The sequence below is a fragment of the Antennarius striatus genome, chromosome 5 (genome assembly GCF_040054535.1).
Source record: "Antennarius striatus isolate MH-2024 chromosome 5, ASM4005453v1, whole genome shotgun sequence".
Lineage (NCBI taxonomy): Eukaryota > Metazoa > Chordata > Actinopteri > Lophiiformes > Antennariidae > Antennarius > Antennarius striatus.
Window position 1 is genome coordinate 1,290,001 of NC_090780.1, and position 22,489 is coordinate 1,312,489.

Below are 22,489 nucleotides of genomic sequence, written 5' to 3' on the forward strand. Positions count from 1 at the left end.
GTGAACGCAATCGTGCACGTCTCTGTTTCATCGCTCTCCTGTGCAACTATCAAATGCAACTTGAGGCAATAACACCCCTCCGCACACACACACACACACACACACACACACACACACACACACACACACACACACACACACACACACACACACACACACACACACTCGTCTGAAACAAACAAAACAAACAAACACACACACTCCCTCCAACACCATCCGGCTGCTTTCTGCCGTAACGAAGTGCAATCAACATGCAATGCTGACCAATGCGTGCACACACACACACACACACACACACACACACACACACACACACACACACACACACACACACACACACACACACACACACACACACACGCACTGGTTGAAGGATGAAGTCAGCCTGTGGTTGCAGAAGAGTTGCAGTGTTGATTTGTTCTCCTTTGTGTATGTGTGTGTGTGTGTGTGTGTGTGTGTGTGTGTTTCGTTGACCTCATACTGCATTGATGTCACCATCCTGTGAATAAACATGACGATACAACATAGATGGATAAACTAAAATAATCCAAGCGACACTTAAAATTGAACTTTTTTATATTATTCTAAATAAATAAACAGAAATACTAATTTCCTCTATGGAATAAAATGTGTGCATGGCTACATGTGACACTGATGCAAATGTGCTGGCGTTGCGCCTGGAGTGTAGCCTGCCTCACGCCCCCAGTCCGTTGGGATAAGGTCCAGCAACCCGCGACAGTAGAAGACGGGGGTATTAAAAATGAATGAATGAAACAAAACAAGGTTTTAATCTTTGTAAAATGTTCTGGTTGATCTGAACAAGTCTGTCTGCCCAAAGGAAAAACATCAAGGTGGTGAAGATCTGTTAAAAGTTCAAACTAAAAGTTCAAAATGATTAGAACCGGCTCGCTGGTGTTTTGCACGCACCAACACTACATTCCCCACAATGCAACGGTAGCCCGCGAAGTCACTGCATGCAGCAATCAGGCCTCGGTTTCAGTCTGGGCAGAGGTTAACTTTCAGCCCCCCCTCATCAAAAATGGCTAAACGGAAGGTGGAGCTGAGAGCAGGGGGTTGAAGCCAGGTGGGGGTCAGAGGACGTGTTCACAGAGGTGAAAGACACACCTGTGTGTCGTCTGTGTGGAGACGTACTGAAGGATCAAATCTATCAAAGGTCTCAGAAACACAACAGACGTGACGTTTCTTCTGTCTGTGAGCCTCATGAAGAATGTTTTCACCTGAAACTAGAACCAAGGCAGTCAGAGACTGCAACATCCTGCGACACCCCTGACCGCCTTCCAGGGTAGGTCAGGGTACCCTGAAAGTAGTACCTGACTAGTGCATAGCTTCGACCTTTCAGGGTAGGTCAAAGTTATGCACTAGCTATGACCATAGATCAAAGCTAGTGGGTCTTACTCACACTGTCCTTCTACCTCGACTTTCTGTCCCATTCGGGTTCCTGAGTGTACAAAAGTTGAAATTTGACCTTGACCTAGTTTTCTCAAGGTCAAGGTCATCATCTCATTTTCATCCCCTTTGCTAACTGAGTCATGTGCTTTTTGTTTCATCTTTCTATCTGCAATGGTTGTGGACTGACTCACCAACTAACTAACTAACTCACTCTGTAACTCCCTAACTAACTAAGTCACTCACTAACTAACTCACTCACTAACTCCCTATCTAACTTACTCACTAATTCCCTAACTCACTCACTAACTCACTAACTCCCTCCCTCACTCACTAACTAACTCACTAACTCCCTAACTAACTAACTAACTAACTAACTAACTAACTAACTAACCAACTAACTCACTCACTAACTGACTCACTCACCCACTAACTAACTAACTCACTAACTTCCTTACTCACTCACGAACTCACTCACGAACTCCCCAAGTAACTCACTCACTAACTAACTATCTAAGTAAATAACTAACTCACTAACTAACTCCTTAACTAAGTAACTAACTCACTAACTCCCTAACTAACTCCTTAACTGACTAAATCCGTAACTAACTAACTCTTTCATCTTTCTATCTGCAATGGTTGTGGACTAACTAACTAAGTAACTAACTAACTAACTAACTAACTCACTCACTCACTAACTCCCTAACTAACTAACAACTAAGTAACTCACTCAATAACTCCCTAACTCACTCAATAACTCCCTAACTAACTCACTCACTAAATAACTCACTCACTAACTCCCTAACTGACTAACTATGTTACTAACTCACACTCACTAACTCGCTAACTAACTCACTCACTAAGTCACTAAGTCACTCACTAACTAACTCCCTGACTAACTCACTTACTTACTAACTCACTCACTTACTAACTAACTCACTCACTAACTAACTCACTCACTAACTGACTCACTCACTAACTGACTAAGTCCATAACTAACTCACTCACTAAATACGTAACTCACTCACTCACTCACTAACTAACTCACATACTAACTAACTCACTTACTAACTCCCTAATTAACTAACCAACTAACTCACTCACTCACTAACTAACTAACTCACTCACTAACTTCCTAACTCACTCACGAACTCCCCAAGTAACGCACTCACTCACTAACTATCTAAGTAAATAACTAACTCACTAACTCCTTAACTAAGTAACTAACTCACTAACTCCTTAACTAAGTAACTAACTCACTAACTCTCTAACTAACTCCTTAACTGACTAAATCCGTAACTAACCAACTCTTTCATATCTGCAATGGTTGTGGACTAACTAACTCACTCACTCACTAACTAACTAACTAACTCACTAACTCCCTAACTAACTCACTCACTAACTAACTCTCTCACTAACTAAGTCACTAAGTCACTCACTAACTAACTCCCTGACTAACTCCGTGACTAACTCACTCACTTACTAACTAACTCCATAACTAACTCACTCACTAACTACGTAACTCACTCACTCACTAACTAACTCACTGACATACTAACTAAGTCACTAACTCACTTACTAACTAACTCCCTAATTAACTAACTCACTCACTAACTAACTCACTAACTAACTCACTAACATACTTACTCACTCACTCACTAACTCACGAACTAACTCAAACTCACTCACTAACTAACTCACTAACTAACTCACTCAGTAACTAACTCACGAACTAACTCACTCAGTAACTAACTAACTAGCTAACTCACTCACTCACCAACTAACTCACTCACTCACTAACTAACTCACTAACTAACTCACTAACTAACTCACGAACTAACTCACTCACCAACTAACTCAGTAACTAACTCACTAACTAACTTACTCACTAACTCACGAACTAACTCACTCAGTAACTAACTCACTCACTAACTAACTCACTAACTAACTCACTCACTAACTAACTAATTAACTCACTCAGTAACTAACTCACGAACTAACTCACTAACTCACTCACTCAGTAACTAACTCACTAACTAACTAACTAACTCAGTAACTAACTCACGAACTAACTCACTAACTAACTCACTAACAAACTCACTAACTAACTCACTCACTAACTCACACACTAACTAACTAACTAACTAACTCACGAACTAACTCACTAACTAACTCACTCACGAACTAACTCACTAACTAACTCACTCACTAACTAACTCACTCACTAACTAACTCACTCACTCACCAACTAACAGATGAACTCACAAACGCGGGACGTGACTACAGTCAGCCAGAAGAAGTCTGAACCAACACTGAGCCGTCCGGTCCTCCTCCGGTCCTCCTCCGGTCCTCCTCCGGTCCTCCTCCGGTCCTCCTCCGGTCCTCCTCCGGTCCTCCTCCGGTCCTCCTCCGGTCCTCCTCCGGTCCTCCTCCGGTCCTCCTCCGGTCCTCCTCCGGTCCTCCTCCGGTCCTCGTCCGGTCCTCCTCCGGTCCTCCTCCGGTCCTCGTCCGGTCCTCCTCCGGTCCTCGCCCGGTCCTCCGGTCCTTGAAGTCCACCGACAGGAGCCAGGGGGGTCAGAGCTCCAGGTGTGTACCGACGGGTTCACGTCACGTCAGTGGGTGGAGACTCAGACTCAGACGCACCTCATTGGCTCCGATGCCGCAGGAAGAAGTTCCAGGACTGACCTGGAAACAGTAGAGAGCTGGACCAGGAACCAGAGAAGAAGCCGCTCCTTACGTCACGTCACGTGGTCTGGGGTGCGTAACATGATCGCGGTCTGCCGAGGGCTGCAGACGATCCGCCGGACTCCCCGCGTCAGACTCTCCGTGATCCGTTCCCCCCCGCTGGAGGTGCGCCGGAACATGTCCGCCGCCCCGCGCCCCGCCACCCTCCTGGGGACCATGGCGTTCGGCGGCCGGGCGTCGCTGCAGCTGACCCGCGACATGGTGGGGGCGTTCCGGGCCCGCGGACACGACCACCTGGACACGGCCTTCATGTACGCGGAGGGCAAGTCGGAGGCTGCGATTGGACAGCTGGGGCTGCCCCGGACAGGTGACGCGCGTGTGACGTCAGACGGGGTTCCGAAAAGAAACGGAACCCCACCTGTAATAGAACGTCTAGGTTCTTCTAGAACACAGGTGTGAAACTCAGGACCCGGGGGCCAAATGTGGCCCACCACGTCATTTTATGTGGCCTGCGAGAGCATAACTTGTGTCTAAAAATCAGTAGATCAAAAGTGTGCTTTGACCTATTTCTACATTTCCCACAATGCAGTAGTTCATCCCATCTTAACTCTGACTAAACGTTGTGAACAAAGTTAACGTCCTAACTTGTGTCTGATGTTATTTTTCTTTATTGATTGATAGTTTGATCCTTGATTGATGGAGTTCTGTGGGTTTAATAACCTGACAAATGAAAAGGATTTATGTTAGAACAGAGAAACAAACAAACATGTTTTTTCTGTCTAACTGTAATGTTTGGAACGAGAATCAGTCAGAAATTCAGTTATTTAACATTAAGGAGTAGTTACATTTAGTTACATTACACTGAGTTACATTTAGTTACATTTATTAGTTACATGAAGGAGTAGTTACATTTAGTTACATTACACTGAGTTACATTTAGTTACATTTATTAGTTACATTAAGGAGTAGTTACATTTAGTTACATTACACTGAGTTACATTTAGTTACATTTATTAGTTACATTAAGGAGTAGTTACATTTAGTTACATTACACTGAGTTACATTTAGTTACATTTATTAGTTACATTAAGGAGTAGTTACATTTAGTTACATTACACTGAGTTACATTTAGTTACATTTATTAGTTACATTAAGGAGTAGTTACATTTAGTTACATTACACTGAGTTACATTTAGTTACATTTATTAGTTACATTAAGGAGTAGTTACATTTAGTTACATTACACTGAGTTACATTTAGTTACATTTATTAGTTACATCTGGCCCTTTGAGGACAGCCGTGACGCTGATGTGGCCTCCAATGAGAAATGACTTTGACACCCCTACTCCAGGGTTGTTAAAGTCTAGAATAGAATAAAAGTCTAGAATATTGTCTGTCACGTGTCAGAGTATTAGTTAGTATAGTTATAGTTAAGTATAGTTACTGAACAAACCACTCTGTGCACCAGTGCGCATCTCCACCAAGGCGAACCCGTGGGACGGGAAGACCCTGAAGCCGGAGAGCGTCCGGGCCCAGCTGGACACCTCCCTGCAGAGGCTGCAGATGGACTGTGTGGACCTGTTCTACCTCCACGCCCCGGACCACCAGAACCCCATCCAGGACACGCTGAGAGCCTGTGACGCGCTGCACAAAGAGGTGAGGACACACACTCACCCCCCCAGACAGAACAGGGTCAGGAGGTTGTTGGTTCCAGAGCGTGGCGTGGATCTCCATGGATTAGGTGTGACTCTTTGACCCTGCTGGAATCACGTGTTTTTATCACCAGTAGGTGATGAGTTACCAGTAGTGTTGGTTCTACGACTGTACTACTAACTAACCAACCAACTAACTAACTAACTAACTAACTAACTAACTAACTAACTAACTAACTAACTAACTAACTAACTAACTAACTAACTAACTAACGTTAAGTCTATTTGATGGCTACCTCAGATAACAAAGACTGTTGAGCGCCTCTGGCTCCTCTCTGGGTCTTTATCGGTGTTCTCCACATGTGTCCTCAGGGGAAGTTCAAGGAGTTCGGTCTGTCCAACTACGCGTCCTGGGAGGTGTCTGAGATCGTGTGTATCTGCAGACACAACAACTGGATCGTTCCCTCGGTGTATCAGGTAAGCTTCAACCCCCATCCTGTCTGTGTCCAGTGACGTGTCTGACGTGTCCATGTTGGGGTCTTTAGCATGAATACCTCTAAGTGTCGTGTTTAGAACGTGTCACAACCGATCAAACTCGTACAACTGATTATTCATAGCTCAGCGTTTACCACAGAAACCGTAGACGATCTGGTCACGACGCCCTCTGGTCCTTCCTGGAGGCTGTTGGACTAATTTAACTGTCTTACCCTGTTGACTGTGCTTCCATTCTTACGTAGTTTTTTCCGACTTTTGCAGGGAATGTACAATGCCACTACGAGACAGGTTGAGACAGAGTTGCTGCCATGTTTGAGATACTATGGAATGAAGTTCTATGCATACAATCCTCTAGCAGGTACTGTATATTCTAACTGTGGTGCTGCTTGGGGTCACCGTTGGAGTGTTCCCTCTTAAAGGCAACACAAATGCTGATACCTGTGTTATTACTGTAATGCTCTCATGTCCTGACCACTAGCTAAACTGATATCAGACTCTACTTGGATCTCAATTGTTCACTCAAGTGAAAGATCTCAGTCCAGATCTCAATAATATTATTATTGTTATTATTATTATATTATATCGTTCTCAATTATACAAGTTGACAACCTCAGACGAGGTTTAGCTGAACTGGTTTCCATCGACCTCAGCTGGAACTCAAGCTGCTTTTTAGCAGTTGTTAGCGTTCTGAAATGTTCAGCTCATATCCATCATGGTCAGGTATCAGATGCTGCTCCTACTTGCAGGTGGTCTTCTGACAGGGAAGTACCATTATGAAGACAAGGACGGCTCCCAGCCGGCGGGACGCTTCTTCGGTAACAACTGGGCAGCAGCCTACCGGGACAGGTGACCGATCCAACATGATTGTTTATCACCGCAGAGCAGCGTGAGAGCATCTCAGCGGGACTGATGATGATGTTGATCTTCCTCCTTCTGTCAGGTACTGGAAGCAGAGTCATTTCCAGGGAATAGACCTGGTTCTCCAGGCCTTGGAGGAGGCCTACGGCGAGCAGAAACCCACCCTGACCTCTGCTGCCATGCGCTGGATGTATCACCACTCGTACCTGAAGGTACCTGTTCACAATGGGTTGCTTCAAAATGTTTTTCGAGGGTGATGAGACGATATAATCATTCTTCTTTGTCCCGAGTTGAGACTGACGGCTGTTGTGTTACATGCTGTGACGCAGACCTTCTCTCTGTAACCTCTGACCTCTCTGATTCCAGGGTGACCTTGGTGATGGGGTCATCATCGGGATGTCAACGATGGAGCAGCTTCAGCAGAACCTAGACGCTGCAGAGGAGGGTCCTTTGGACCAGAGAGTGGTCTCTGCCTTCGACGAGGCCTGGAAGCTGGTGGCCCACGAGTGTCCCAACTACTTCAGATAGAGTCCAGACAGAGAGTCCACTCGTCCTACTGGAGACAGTGTGTTTAAAGCTCTCTAACCCGGGATCACCTGATTCAATAACCGTAGCGTCACTCAGTCACAATGAAGATGGATTTATGGAGTATAATTTATTCTCCTTTTGAAAGAATCTGGGTTAGATACGATTCAAACATCAAATTCTTGTTCTAACATTGTTTATTGAGCTAAAAAGTGACCAATGCAGCAAAGTGGATTGATTTGTGACGACAGAACCAGGTGATATTTTAACTGAGAGACGACTGGTGGTGAAAGAAGAGGAAAATTGTTTGATTAATTTTTAAATTGTAATGAATAAAACATATTTTGGACAATTACGTTATGATGGCGGTTTGTTTGAGTGTGTGGGCGACGACAGGTTCTGGTTGTCTTTCTGTTGGTGTTCGTCAGCTTGTCCTACATCAATCAATCAAGTTTTATTGATATAGAGATTAATCACATCAGCAGACATTTCGAAGCGCTTTAACAGAGAATCCCAACAATGCCCTCCAGAGCAGCATAAGCAACGGTGGCGGGGAAAAACTCCCTCATTGAGGAAGAAACTCCGGGCAGGACCCAGACTGTGGAGGGGGGTCATCCGCTTTTACCGGTTGGGTGAAAAAGAAAACCTGGGGATAGAGACAGGGAAAGGAAAAGAGGCCGGATAGAATTTCCAGTCCATATTGTGCCGTAGTTGCTGAAGTGGGGGTGGGATTTCCAGGCCTTTGAATTTCCTGTCTTCCATACTTGTTCACCACCTGTCAAACAGGACAAAGACAGCAGTAGTTTCTTACCAACGAAAAGTATGATTTAATATTACTGGCAAATTACAAAAGCAAAGAAAGATACGTGATAGAAGCTCCGAAGTAACTCCCTTTAATGGGGCAGACAGACAGATACCCTCAGCAGTCTAGGCCTACCGCAGCTTATCTAGTAGAATCTGTTATTTGTAATAGTAGGCTCTATCGGAGGAGGGCTTTTAGTCTACTCTTGAATAAGCTAGAACTCATTTCCCTTCGATTTGGGCATCGACCACATGAGCAGAGGGGAAAACGTGCCTCAGGACAAAGGTGGAAAAAACAAGGAGGGGTCAGAGTCCACAAGGACTGAGGGACAGTCAGGAAAACCCAGAACCAGGTCATCCAGTATTCTGGTGCCACTAGGGGAGGGTCCCTCTGTCTGTCTGTCTGTCTGTCTGTCTCTCTGTCTGTTGACTATCCATGAATTTGTTCAGTTCTAATAAAACTACTAAGTGACCTGTTGTGTTCGTTTAAAGAGAGTTATATTAAAGAATATTTAAAAAGTTACATTTATAAATCATCTGTGTGTGTGTGTGTGTGTGTGTGTGTGTGTGTGTGTGTGTGTGTGTGTGTGTGTGTGTGTGTGTGTGTGTGTGTGTGTGTGTGTGTGTGTGTGTGTGTGTGTGGGTGGGTGGGTGTGTGTGTGTGTGTGTGTGTGTGTGTGTGTGGGTGGGTGTGTGTGCGATCTGCAAAGAATGTCTGCATGATGCAACAGATACACAATCACCAATAAGTCACCACACACACACACACACACACACACACACACACACACACACACACACACACACACACACACACACACACACACACACACACACACACACACACACACACACACACACACTATGTTAATAAGTAATACTGCTCCACTTGTCAAGGCTTCAGTCAAATCACAGCGACACAAACTAACGTCCTGTTGTTGCAGCAGCTGTGAACTTCAGGCTGGAACCTCCAGCCACCAGAGGGAGACAAACTTAACAACATAAAACACATTTTTACTGCAAATTGTCCTTATTTGTGTTTAACACGGAATGTCCTGAGAGACCAGTCAGTTTAGACTCGGTTCTTCAATGATTAGACTTCCTCTTAGGTAGATCTGAGTCCAGTGAATTAACCCACTACAGAGTTTATGTTTCATTTCATTCTGTCTGTTCAATAAACTGTGATTGGCTGAAATCTGACATCTTTGTCTTGTGCTGTTTCTGGATTCACCGAAAATGTCTGAGGACCAGAGCGTTCTGGTCTGTTCCAGGTGTCTGAGGACCAGAGCGTTCTGGTCTGTTCCAGGTGTCTGAGGACCAGAGAGTTCTGGTCTGTTCCAGGTGTCTGAGGACCAGAGAGTTCTGGTCTGTTCCAGGTGTCTGTAAAAGCGCTTTGAAATGTCTGTTGCCAAGATTAAGCGCTCTATCAATAAAATTTGATTGATTGATTGATTGATTGATTGATTGATTGATTCTGGTCTGCTCCAGGTGTCTGAGGACTGAAGACTTCTGGTCTGCTGAACCCTGACATGTCTTGTGGTTACGGCTGTCCTATAGTGCCAGCCATAACTTTAAAGTAGTACTGATAATGTCACTCTGGGTGAATGTCTGGTCAAAGGTTAGATAAAACAACACTAGTTTGAAGGTCTTCCAGCCGTTGCTAATCTAACTTAGGCAGAGGTCCTAAATAAACAAAGAGCTGACCAGTATATAAAACATGTCATCTCTCAAATTGAGCGTAGACACAGACCACCTCCCACCTTGTACCATGACACTGTTCTGAGTAACCTGCGGGACCATATTGTTCACATGGAGGTTGACCACACAGTGGACGTTGTAATGACCCAACTGTATTCGCCATAGATGGTCATGGATGTCAAGAAGTAAGTGAGGACACGTGGCAGGTGTCTGGAGGAGAGCCCACACCAACACAAAACCCATGCACCACTGCAAAGCGTCTGTAGGAGAACTTAATGGTGCACAATCGAATGCCAGTAGAACTCCATCGTGACCAGGAGGCAGATTGAAATCAATAGGAGCAATGTCAGCTTCATACCATTCAGGTCAAGCAAACAATAGATGTAGAATTAATGGCACCCAGCCCATCCACCATCAACACCCTGTGATGAATTCACCACTCATGACCATCTTCTGACTTGGCCTTCTGATTACCCCAGGTTCAGTGAATTGCCCCATATACGTACCCTCTGAATAACCCCACAAACCAGGCTGTTTGTCAAACCCTTAACCACAGAGATCTCTAGAAACTATTATTTCAGCTCATTCCTCCTTTTTGACACCAAGTGCTAACACCGGCTTTGAGAGTCTAATCCTGTTCCACAGTTTTACAGAGTTTTAAGTGCAACTGCATACTTTCAAAAACATAACAAACAAATGGTACAACACAGTAAAACTAAAATCTTGTATCATGCCATTGTTTTCAGTCTCTGGCTGAAAATGGTATTTTGATGTCCATTGTTTTTTCTCCTCCCATTATCCCAGTTTTCCATCTGTAAATAAAGATTTGCATACATGTAACACACAAGCACAATTACAACAGGAATAACAGCATGAGCAATTATTGTACCCCAAGGACCAAACTGATCATTTAACCATTTGTTGGAACTAAAACTTACTGATGTATGAGAACCAAACACATCGCAATTGTTTGAGTGCTGTAATCTGATCCAAAATATTTTCTGGGTTATCCCGGATGAGCGTGGTGTGTGTGCCTCACCTGTTCAAACTCATGTCAAACAGGTATTTCAACAGTAGAGTTGAGAGCCATTTCATGTTTTAAAAACGTCAGTCTGTAAATGCATGAATACTCTTACAGACGTCCTGTGGTCTTTTGGTCTTTTCCTGTTGGCGTCATCTTCAGCGTTTCCTCCTTCTTTTCTCCACATCTCTGAACTTCTGAGCAGGAAACGAACCCACAATGCATTTCTGTTCATTGACACGTTCATTAACATGGAGACTGAATGCAACACAGGTCAGGTTGAAAGTTAGAGCAGCGATGTAGACAATAGACTACCTGTAAGAAAACTCTGTCACTGCATAGTAATAATAATTATTATAATTATTATTATTATTATAATTATATAATAATAATAATTATATAATAATTATTATAATATAATTATAATTATAATTATAATAATGCTACAGGTGTTGAATCTACATCAGTCCAAACTGTTTCCACAGAGGGCTAGCTGGTCCACTATGAAGGAACACTATCAGTCAAATGTAGGTCAGTTATTCCTGATAATTCAATACTCTGAGAGAAAAAGAAAAAACCTACGTCACACCTACCTACCTACCTACCTACCTACCTACCTACCTACCTACCTACCTACCTACCTACCTACCTACCTTCTAAAACACACAGCCAACATTTAGTCAAAATTTTTTTTTACACAGAACCTTTTTTTTTTACCATCATGCTTCATTTGTGCAAGTCTTCCATGTTGCTAAGGCCTATCCTAGCAGGTTACGAGTAAGAGGTGGGGTACACCCTGGACGTGACGTCAGCATATCGCAGGACCACACAAGAGACAAACAACCATTCACATTCACACACACACATTTGGATTGGATTGAACAATTCACCTCAGCTGCATGTTTTTGGTGGTTGGAGCAAACTGGAGAACCCAGAGAGAAACCAGAGAGAAACCAGAGAGAACCCAGAGAGAAACCAGAGAGAACCCAGGGAGAACCCAGAGAGAAACCAGAGAGAACCCAGAGAGAAACCAGAGAGAAACCAGAGAGAACCCAGGGAGAACCCAGAGAGAAACCAGAGAGAACCCAGGGAGAACCCAGGGAGAAACCAGAGAGAAACCAGAGAGAAACCAGGGAGAACCCAGGGAGAACCCAGAGAGAAACCAGAGAGAACCCAGGGAGAACCCAGGGAGAAACCAGAGAGAAACCAGAGAGAAACCAGAGAGAAACCAGAGAGAAACCAGGGAGAACCCAGGGAGAACCCAGAGAGAAACCAGAGAGAACCCAGGGAGAACCCAGGGAGAAACCAGAGAGAAACCAGAGAGAAACCAGAGAGAACCCAGGGAGAACCCAGGGAGAAACCAGGGAGAACCCAGGGAGAAACCAGAGAGAAACCAGAGAGAAACCAGGGAGAAACCAGAGAGATCCCAGGGAGAACCCAGGGAGAACCCACACAGACACGGGGAGAACATAAAGTCTACACAGAAGGACTTGAACCCACAACCCTCTGGCTGTGAGGTGACACTGCACCACCGTGCTCCCAAAGAAAGAAACCACTGTTATAAAGATTTTTTCAGGTCGAGAGAGATATTTATTTCTGAAAACTTCTCTGATTACTATGGGATGGCGCTAGTCATTCGTTAACCCCTCAGGTCCTCATAGAACACAGCTGTAATACCACGAATGAGAATTTGGAGAACGTGACCCGCAATATTTCCTATTACTACTATTCCCTAATGTTATTACTGTACACATGATGTCTTGATATACTGTGGCCTCGCTAACCTTATGACAAAGAGCAAGACTCGGCTTCTCGTCGCTGACATACAACCAAGAATGCCAAACATCTGAATGACGTTTAAATGGACTTGACAGCGTGTCTCACATTTTAGCTGAGGCTAAGGAATGCGATAATGTTGGGCCGTCAGTCGGGCATTAAACACACAGCTTGATCAGCTGGACCCACAACAGATGACACTCAAACTACAACACACTGCTGATTAGATTTCTGATGGAGATTACTGAAGATCTAGAACATATTTTATTTAGAATGAACGTGATAGAAAAATACTTCCTACATCAGAGTTTAGCTACTGACCAAGAACAGCCTATAATAACTGGGTTTTGGTCAAAAAGTCATTGATTCCATGTAGAAATAGTAAAAACTAAACATGTCCGTCAAACATGTCCATGTCCTTTCTGATCAATCACAAATATTGACAGACTTTGTCTGTATCTATGTTAGTGATGACAAAGTGAAGGTTCAACTCTCCATATGGTTTAGACCAGGGGGTCAAACTCATCCTCGCTGGGGGCCACATCAGCATCACGGCTGTCCTCAAAGGGCCAGATGTAACTAATAATGTAACTAAATGTAACTCAGTGTAATGTAACTAAATGTAACTACTCCTTAATGTAACTAATAAATGTAACTAAATGTAACTCAGTGTAATGTAACTAAATGTAACTACTCCTTAATGTAACTAATAAATGTAACTAAATGTAACTCAGTGTAATGTAACTAAATGTAACTCTTCCTTAATGTAACTAATAAATGTAACTAAATGTTACTCAGTGTAATGTAACTAAATGTAACTACTCCTTAATGTAACTAATAAATGTAACTAAATGTAACTCAGTGTAATGTAACTAAATGTAACTACTCCTTAATGTTAAATAACTGAATTTCTGACTGATTCTAGTTCCAAACATTACAGTTAGACAGAAAAAACATGTTTGTTTGTTTCTCTGTTCTAACATAAATCCTTTTCATTTGTCAGGTTATTAAACCCACAGAACTCCATCAATCAAGGATCAAACTATCAATCAATAAAGAAAAATAACATCAGACACAAGTTAGGACGTTAACTTTGTTCACTACGTTTAGTCAGAGTTAAAATGGGCTGAACTACTGCATTGTGGGAAATGTAGTTTTCGTCAAAACACATTTATTACCTATTTATTTTTAGACACTCTGAATTTTTTATGTTCTCGCGGGCCACATTAAATGACATGGAGGGCACATTTGGCCCCCGGGCCTTGAGTTTGACACGTGTGGTTTAAAGGTCCATTTCAAGGTTTCTTTTTCAGACCAACACCTGGTTCAAATGACCTGTGAAAAATGTCAAAAAAAATTCAACCTGTGTGTGTGTGTGTGTGTGTGTGTGTGTGTGTGTGTGTGTGTGTGTGTGTGTGTGTGTGTGTGTGTGTGTGTGCGTGTGTGCGTGTGTCTGTGTGTGTGTGTGTGTGTGCATGTGTGTGTGTGTGTGTGTGTGTGTGTGTGTGCCTTTGTCATTAAAGTTGTTTCAGTTAAACAGGTAAATAACCATTCCATTGTCCATTGAAAGCTAACTGTTGCGTGACAGCGTGGTGGTAGCGTAGCTGGGAGGACGTCTCAGCAGACGGTCCCGTGTGTAACGTGTTCTGTTGCGTTTGTTAGCTGAGCCGCTAACTAGAAGCATTCGTTCATAGCTGGACGTGTGTGATGTCGTGAAATACAACATTTATACTGACAGACGCAGACATGCCTCTAACAACCAGCGCTGCTCTTCTCATTAACCTGCTTACTAGCTTCCACATGGCTTCTGTTAACGGTCAAACACACACACACACACACACACACACACACACACACACACACACACACACACACACACACACACACACACACACACAGCCACAGCGGTCATTCAGACTAAAACATGAGACTAACTAATGAATGAGAGTGCGTTGGTTTTATTTTCAGACACCAGAGAGCGTTATCGGTGTCATGTGTTGTCGTCCTACATGTGACTTCTGAGTTTCCGTTTCGGGTCTTTCTTCTTTTTTCGGGTCTTGGTTTTGACGTCTGACAGATTTCATTACAGCAACACCTTCGTGGTGAGCATTGGCAGACGTTAACGTAGGCTGTCTTTGGGTGGGGGTGTGATATGCTGTGCTGGCTGGAGGGGTCAGATGGATGCACAGGTCAGGTCAGGTTCTGGTTCTGGTCCACCTCTGCTCAGTGGTTGCACATGAGCCTCAGCAGCAGCAGCTGATCAGAGCGCCAAGGAGACATGGGAAATGTGTGGGTGGTCATGGGACCTTTTGGAGTTCTCATTAGGAGAAGACTGACTGACGAGGTGCTGCTCATTAGGCAGCTCTGATTGGCTGAGCCCAGGTCAGAGGGTACGGCTGGACCCGACCACCCAAAGGTCAGAGGGTAAGGGTGGACCCAACCACCCAAAGGTCAGAGGGTAAGGGTGGACCCGACCACCCAAAGGTCAGAGGGTACGGCTGGACCCGACCTCCCAAAGGTCAGAGGGTAAGGGTGGACCCGACCACCCAAAGGTCAGAGGGTAAGGGTGGACCCGACCACCCAAAGGTCAAAGGGTAATGGTGGACCCGACCACCCAAAGGTCAGAGGGTACGGCTGGACCCGACCACCCAAAGGTCAGAGGGTAAGGGTGGACCCGAACACCCAAAGGTCAGAGGGTAAGGATGGACCCGACCACCCAAAGGTCAGAGGGTAAGGATGGACCCGACCACCCAAAGATCAGAGGGTAAGGGTGGACCCGACCACCCAAAGGTCAGAGGGTAAGGGTGGACCCGACCACCCAAAGGTCAGAGGGTAAGGATGGACCCGACCATCCTTACCGAAGGTGACAAGTCCATGCCCAAAGTCACCCACTGCACCACCGTGCCGCCCCACCCCATATTAAACATTTTTCAATTTAAACACTTATTAAGCAAAACGTTACATGAAGAGTAGAGGATCGTCTGCATAGAATAAATATAAATACAGAAGAATAGAAAGAAAGCTGTGTGTGTGTGTGTGTGTGTGTGTGTGTGTGTGTGTGTGTGTGTGTGTGTGTGTGTGTGTGTGTGTGTGTGTGTGTGTGTGTGTGAGACGTCTTTGAGCAGAGAGTAGAATAATCACACAATAACAATTAGAACACGTGACAATCCAGCTACATTCCACATACACATCAAAAGTGGTGCTGTCGTCATGGTTACACAAAGGATTCCAAAAGATACTCACCAGCATGCACACTCACAGTCCTACAATGCTGTCGTCCCATTGGCTGCTGCTGATAAATGGATGAGTTGTTGGCCAATCAGGAGCATGTGACCAGTAAATATGTAGAGCGATCATCAAGCTGACTGCCCTTCATCACATAGACCCACACACACTCACACTCACACTCACACACACACACACACACACACACACACACTCAGTCACAGATTCACACCAGTCTTCACGTTCAGCATCACCGTCGGTTGGAATCCATCCATCATGCACAGCAAGGAACAAATCAGGTAAGAGAGTCTGTTGTGTGTTTAGAACAGTGTGTGTTTCACCATGTTGTTGGTTCACAGCCGGTTTCACAGGCTGGTGTCATAATATATAAAAATACTGGAACCACTTCATCCCAGGAGTTCCTGGAAATACTTTCAGACTGAAAACTCTGATCATCAGCGAGAACCAAACGCATTGGAGTCCTCAGACGATGAGTCGCTGTGATCCAAACTGCTGCTGTCACAACATTCAGGACTGGACGTGACAGTTTTCTGCTCTAGACACACTTCTGACTATAAAACCTGAACAAAACAAACTTTTGCTTTTTTGGTTTTTAATTTAAATCAAATATCCAAATATTTTTAATCCAGCTTTTGATGAATGTTTGGTTTTACGAACAGGAGTCATCTGAGTTTCCTGCCATTGTTCAGTCTGATTTTTAAAGGTGCTATAAGATAGAGACTACATTATTATTATTATTATTATTATTATTATTATTATTATTATTATTATTATTATTATTATTATTATTATTATTATTATTATTATTATTATTATTATCATTATCATTATTATTATTATTATTATTATTATATTATCATTATCGTTATCATTATTATTATTATTATATTATTATTATCATTATCGTTATTATTATTATTATTATTATTATCGTTATTATTATTATTATTTTATTATTATTATTATTATTATTATCATTATTATTATCGTCATTATCATTATTATTATTATTATTATTATTATTATTATTATTATAGTGGTAATAGCAGTACTATCACTACTACTACGGTGACACAGTGTAGCAGTGGGCCTCGCCGTTGATGTCGATGATGTCACCAATGATGTTTTGGCGGAAGCATCCTTAACTGTTCAGAGTGAATTCACATATAAAAATTAATTCTTCTGACTTTAATTTAAATTAAAGTAATTCCCCACTTCTTCCCTTCTTTCTTCTGCAGTCATGATGAATACAGAAAGACAGCTGATTGGTTGAAGTCTCATACAAAGCACCGCCCACAGGTAGCCATCATTTGTGGGTCTGGACTCGGCATGCTGGCTGACACCCTGAAGTGTCAGGACTCCTTTCACTACTCTGACATCCCAGGATTCCCTCAGAGCACAGGTACCGTTACAGACACAGGTACCGTTACAGACACAGGTACCGTTACAGACACACAGGTACCGTTACAGACACACAGGTACCGTTACAGACACAGGTACCGTTACAGACACACAGGTACCGTTACAGACACACAGGTACCGTTACAGACACAGGTACCGTTACAGACACACAGGTACCGTTACAGACACACAGGTACCGTTACAGACACAGGTACCGTTACAGACACAGGTACCGTTACAGACACAGGTACCGTTACAGACACACAGGTACCGTTACAGACAGAGTCCACGTGAACATCACAGGCATCATTGCACATTTTTATTTTTATTATTATGTGTGTGTGTGTGTGTGTGTGTGTGTGTGTGTGTGTGTGTGTGTGTGTGTGTGTGTGTGTGTGTGTGTGTGTGTGTGTGTGTGTGTGTGTGTGTGTGTGTGTGTAGATTTGCCAGCGTCTGTTGTACTTGACCCTGATTAGGAGATGAGGTCTCCGTGTCATGACACAGGGTCATTCTGTCGTGAAAACCTGCTGTTTTCACAACGACGTCTCCAACGTCTCGTGAACGTGTGAATCCTGATCCTGACATACGTGTAGACGATCAGATCAGATGTTCACACAAAGTAGACGTGTTGAAGAGGCGGCGCCGCCTACATCTACAGAGACGATCAGGATTCCTCAAGTCCTTGACATGTTGACCTTGTGTACTTGAGTCATGTAGAGTCTAAATTTGTATTTCTGACCTCTGTTCTGAAGAAGATGACTGAATCAGTTTGACTCGTTTTGGTTCTGACTCTTCTTCTAGTTCAAGGTCATGCAGGTCGGCTGGTGTTCGGGGAGTTGAAAGGGAAGACGTGTGTGTGCATGCAGGGTCGCTTCCACATGTATGAAGGTCATTCACTGTGCAAGGTACACACACACACACAAACACACACACACACACACACACACACACACACACACACACACACACACACACACACACACACACACACACACACATAGCTTAGGACAGCTTAGGTCATGCATGAATTCGGTCACATGCAGCCTTTTAGCAGACTGCTGAATGCCACCGTTGTTGCTCCTCTGGATCACTCAGGGTGACGGTCACGCTCAGAATACCTGACTGCTCTCTTCTTAGTGCTGTGTGGAATGTCATTAATACCCAGAGTCTGTGCTCTACAGAATCCTCCTTAAGCTCAGACACACCAAAACAATCCCCATGTTCAAACAGGAGAGAGGGAGTTCTGCCTGGAAGGCAGCACTGAGGACAAAATAACACCTGAGCCTTTCATAGCCCACCTGAAGAACAAGCAACGTCTCAGCTGTTAATCAACCTGTCTGTCTGTCTGTCTGTCTGTCTGTCTGTCTGTCTGTCTGTCTGTCTGTCTGTCTGTCTGTCTGTCTGTCTGTCTGTCCGTCTGTCTGTCTGTCCGTCAGACAACGTTTCCAGTCCGTGTCTTCAAGCTGTTGGGGGTGGAGACTTTGATCGTGACGAATGCTGCCGGGTCATTGGCTGACGGCCTCCAGCCAGGTGACATCATGATCATCAAGGACCACATCAACTTCCCTGGACTGGTTGGTCTGAACCCGCTGAGTGGACCCAATGATGACAAGTAAGCAGAAACGCACACCCGGAGACACATTGTTTGTTTCCTAGTTATTGATGGTGGATTTTGTTTATTGGTTGTTTGTATTTAACCCGTTGCTCTTGGTGACCACGTTGGACTTTGAACTGCGCCAACTCACTTGCGACTGGAACCAGTGGCGTTGACTGGTAGAGGTAGTTTGTGTTGAGGGATCTACCTCCTACCAGGAGGAGAACTTCATGGACTTTGGTGTCAACCAACCCTGTGTCTGTTGTGGACGATGTTATTTATTGTTTGTTGTTTACAGATTTGGACCTCGTTTCCCAGCTATGTCCGGTTGCTATGACAAAGGTCTGTCTCGGATGGCGATAGAGATCGCCAAGCAGCAAGGTGTGGCCAACCTCATGCAGGAGGGCGTGTACGCCATGGTGGGCGGACCCACCTTTGAGAGCATTGCAGAGGCCAAGATGTTGCACCGACTGGGAGTGGACGCTGTTGGTAAGACGCAGAAATTAGGCAGGTCCACACCTGGTCTCACAAACCTACTGGTGATCACAACAAAGGGGGTCTGTCCACTGAGGAAGTGGAAGTTTCCAGTATCCAGAGCATCGATATCATCATCGAGAGATGATGGATTATGTGTAAACCTCGCCTTACGTCATTAACTGGTTCCATGAGACTCGACGTGAGTCGAAAAATGACATTAGCTGAATTAACTAATCTCCAGGCCAAACTTGAACTTGACTTAAGAATGTATTTTCAATAATAATTGATGTAAACGACTTACGCCAAAGTTTACCTGTATGTACAAAAATGCTAACTTTGAGAGCATTATGGAATATGATAAGATGTGATCTAAATATTATAACATAATAATTAAACGATTGGGGCGGCAGTGGCTCAGTGGTAGAGCAGATTGTCCGATGATCGTAGGATTGATGGTTCGAATCCCGCTCCCCTAGTCATTTGTCGTTGTGTCCTCGGGCAAGACAGTCTACCTTGTTTCTCTACGCTACACCTGTGAGGTTGGGTGTCATGTTGTGTATTTCAGATCATGTTGTGTCGCTCCTCCCCTCCACATCTGTAAACTCTCTATTGTTAATCATGTAAGAGTGTGACAGTACTAGTATCAGCTGTAATGTTCTGACCCCTAATGTGTTAACAGGTATGAGTACGGCTCCTGAGGTCGTCGTGGCAACACACTGTGGTCTGAAGGTGTTCGGACTATCTCTGATCACCAACAAGGTAAGTACGCCGATCAATACATGTATAGAAGGATAGATGGGTGGGTGGATGATTGGATGGACAGTCAGATGACAGATGACCCCTGACCTTTGGCAGGTGGTGAAGTCCTACGACGACCTGGACTCGGTGAACCACGAGGGTGTCCTGGAGGTCGGGCGGCTCCGCTCTCAGACGGTGCAGCAGCTGATCACTGAGCTGATCGGCAAGATGGAGATCAATAACAACGCCAATAATGCTGTCTAGGAACTAAAGCCAACACAGATCTGATTGGTCCAGATCTGACTGTTGTCCTGTTTTCTATCGTTATCCTGCAGTGATTTTTAATGGTAATTTTTTTTTATATCAACATGGTTCTAATAATTCTGTATCAGGGTATATGTTCATGCATTAATTTATGGTATTTTATTAATCGTATATATTAATATAAAGATGAAGTTTTTATGGTTCGTCATGTAAGACAATATTTCCTCTTGTACAGTGTTCATGGGGGTTTATTTTGTAAAGAAATCCACTGATTTCTGATCCGCATTAATCTCATTAAAACAGGATGACGAACGTCTCGCGTCTGTTCTGTGTGTTGTGTTGAAGTCTTTCTTCATGAGCCGAGTTCATTCCCTGTTAATAAATAAAGTCATCGTCTCCTGACCCGGGGGCTCTCAACTGGACTTCTCAACAAACAGACAAGATAAAAACCTCATATTATACCATATTGAAAAATGAAATGCGCTTCAGAAAAAAATTTGTGCATCCCAACATGACATTTATGCATCCCAAAAGTAATAACAGAATATACAGTAGAAGCCGTATATTCTATTACTTTTGGATGTGTGAAATGGATTACACAGGAACAATTACAATTACAACAGACTTCAACAGACTTCACACCTTCATCTCATGTGCAACATCAACAACATCCGAGAAAAAAAAAAAGTTCTGAGCAATCTTTTAACTTACGAGGTCATGCAACGTAAGTGTGTGTGCTGTATAATGGGCATTGTGGAGAATTCTTACGGCTTTTTCCTGGAGTAAGAAACACTTTTATGTGTGTTTCCCCACACCTGAGTGCAGTAGTTCAGATAGCAGAGGTGACCTGCTGTGTCATTAGAAAGTTCAATGTCCACATGTCTGTGTAGTTTATGGCTCAAAGGCGCCTTCTGCTGGTGGCAGTAAGTCATGACACCGGAAACGAACCTGAACCCTGAACCAGATCGAAGCTTCAGTGTGAGTCATGATGAGACTCAAGAGAAGAGATCCAGTGTGAAGAGACTCGTGACTGAGGCCAAAATGAAAGACTCTGGGAGCAGAGATGGTGTAGGGGCCCCTCCACGGGGGCCTCAAGATCTGACAGCTGGGACAGGTGGCGTAACCGGCTACAACACGTATGAGGTGTCGGTGTGGGACGGACCAGAGGAAGCCTTGGAGACTGAAGTACAGGAACAGAATCAAAATATGTTGCTGATCCCCAAGGGGATAATTCCTTTTTGTACAGTTACCTGTACCAGAAGTACACGGACAAAACATCAGAATATGAGAAATTATCAGAATAACGAGAAAAACTAATTGGATTGTAGGAGAATATGAATGTACAGAGGGGTTCATGTGGTATTCAGTGTCTCTATTCATCCCAAGATGGCCCTGGAACAATGTCCTGCTCTCCAAGACATTGGTCAGAGAGCCCAACCGAATGGACGGACGGACGGGTGGATAGATGGACGTGTAGTGTTACACTTCCTCTCGTGGCCATGTGGGGGCAGCAGACATCACTATCAGTCCAACCAGACACACATGGAGCTCTGGTCCCTCATGGCTGGACGGGGACTGGGTCCGTTCAGCTCGGCTGTTCAAGAAGATGCTGAAAAACTGGACTGAGAACTTGTTTGTTTGTTTGTTTGTTTGTTTGTTTTCTTTTATAGCATATCTTTAACATCAGGTTTGCAGACATCACACACGTCATTTAACAGCATCTATTTATAAAGTAGGCCAAGGAGGAAGAATAGACTTATTTTTTGCAGATGATGCTGAACTGCATCAGGGAGGTTGTGTCTGTGGTACCGAGGGCTGCCATCAATGAAAGTCTTTCTAACGCCAAAATGT

At 43.9% G+C, this 22,489-nt stretch overlaps 2 protein-coding genes and 1 long non-coding RNA gene across 3 annotated transcripts in view; 2 read left to right on the forward strand and 1 right to left on the reverse strand.

Annotated features, from left to right (window-relative positions):
• LOC137595590 (uncharacterized) overlaps positions 1-3,787 on the reverse strand; it is a 3,960-nt gene extending 173 nt beyond the window's left edge. The window contains exons 1-2 of the long non-coding RNA XR_011035447.1: positions 3,653-3,787; positions 1-1,244 (exon numbers count right to left, since the gene is read on the reverse strand). The exon at positions 1-1,244 is cut by the window's left edge and continues 173 nt beyond it. This is a non-coding gene — a long non-coding RNA (uncharacterized lncRNA). The remainder of the gene's footprint in view (positions 1,245-3,652) is intronic.
• A 234-nt stretch (positions 3,788-4,021) lies between these two features.
• On the forward strand, positions 4,022-7,977 carry LOC137595589 (aflatoxin B1 aldehyde reductase member 4-like). Its single transcript, XM_068315798.1, has 7 exons — positions 4,022-4,459; positions 5,561-5,748; positions 6,117-6,221; positions 6,501-6,597; positions 6,986-7,085; positions 7,180-7,309; positions 7,464-7,977. Exons 1-7 carry the CDS (start codon positions 4,174-4,176, stop codon positions 7,623-7,625), a joined length of 1,068 nt encoding a protein of 355 aa, XP_068171899.1. The 5' UTR covers positions 4,022-4,173; the 3' UTR covers positions 7,626-7,977.
• Positions 7,978-16,300: 8,323 nt separating this feature from the next.
• Positions 16,301-20,755, forward strand: pnp4a (purine nucleoside phosphorylase 4a). Its single transcript, XM_068315486.1, has 7 exons — positions 16,301-16,442; positions 17,403-17,566; positions 18,367-18,470; positions 19,002-19,177; positions 19,458-19,648; positions 20,316-20,395; positions 20,492-20,755. Exons 1-7 carry the CDS (start codon positions 16,420-16,422, stop codon positions 20,636-20,638), a joined length of 885 nt encoding a protein of 294 aa, XP_068171587.1. The 5' UTR covers positions 16,301-16,419; the 3' UTR covers positions 20,639-20,755.
• Positions 20,756-22,489: the final 1,734 nt, after the last annotated feature.

Bases quoted from the DNA above. Each gene is read 5' to 3' on its own strand.
- pnp4a (XM_068315486.1), top strand. From the start codon at position 16,420: ATGCACAGCAAGGAACAAATCAG. The intron at 18,471-19,001 runs GTACACACACAC...TCTGTCCGTCAG, and splicing joins AAGGTCATTCACTGTGCAAG to ACAACGTTTCCAGTCCGTGT. The intron at 19,178-19,457 runs GTAAGCAGAAAC...TGTTGTTTACAG, and splicing joins AGTGGACCCAATGATGACAA to ATTTGGACCTCGTTTCCCAG.
- LOC137595589 (XM_068315798.1), top strand. From the start codon at position 4,174: ATGATCGCGGTCTGCCGAGGGCTGCAGACGATCCGCCGGACTCCCCGC. The intron at 5,749-6,116 runs GTGAGGACACAC...ATGTGTCCTCAG, and splicing joins GTGACGCGCTGCACAAAGAG to GGGAAGTTCAAGGAGTTCGG. The intron at 7,086-7,179 runs GTGACCGATCCA...TCCTTCTGTCAG, and splicing joins GCAGCAGCCTACCGGGACAG to GTACTGGAAGCAGAGTCATT.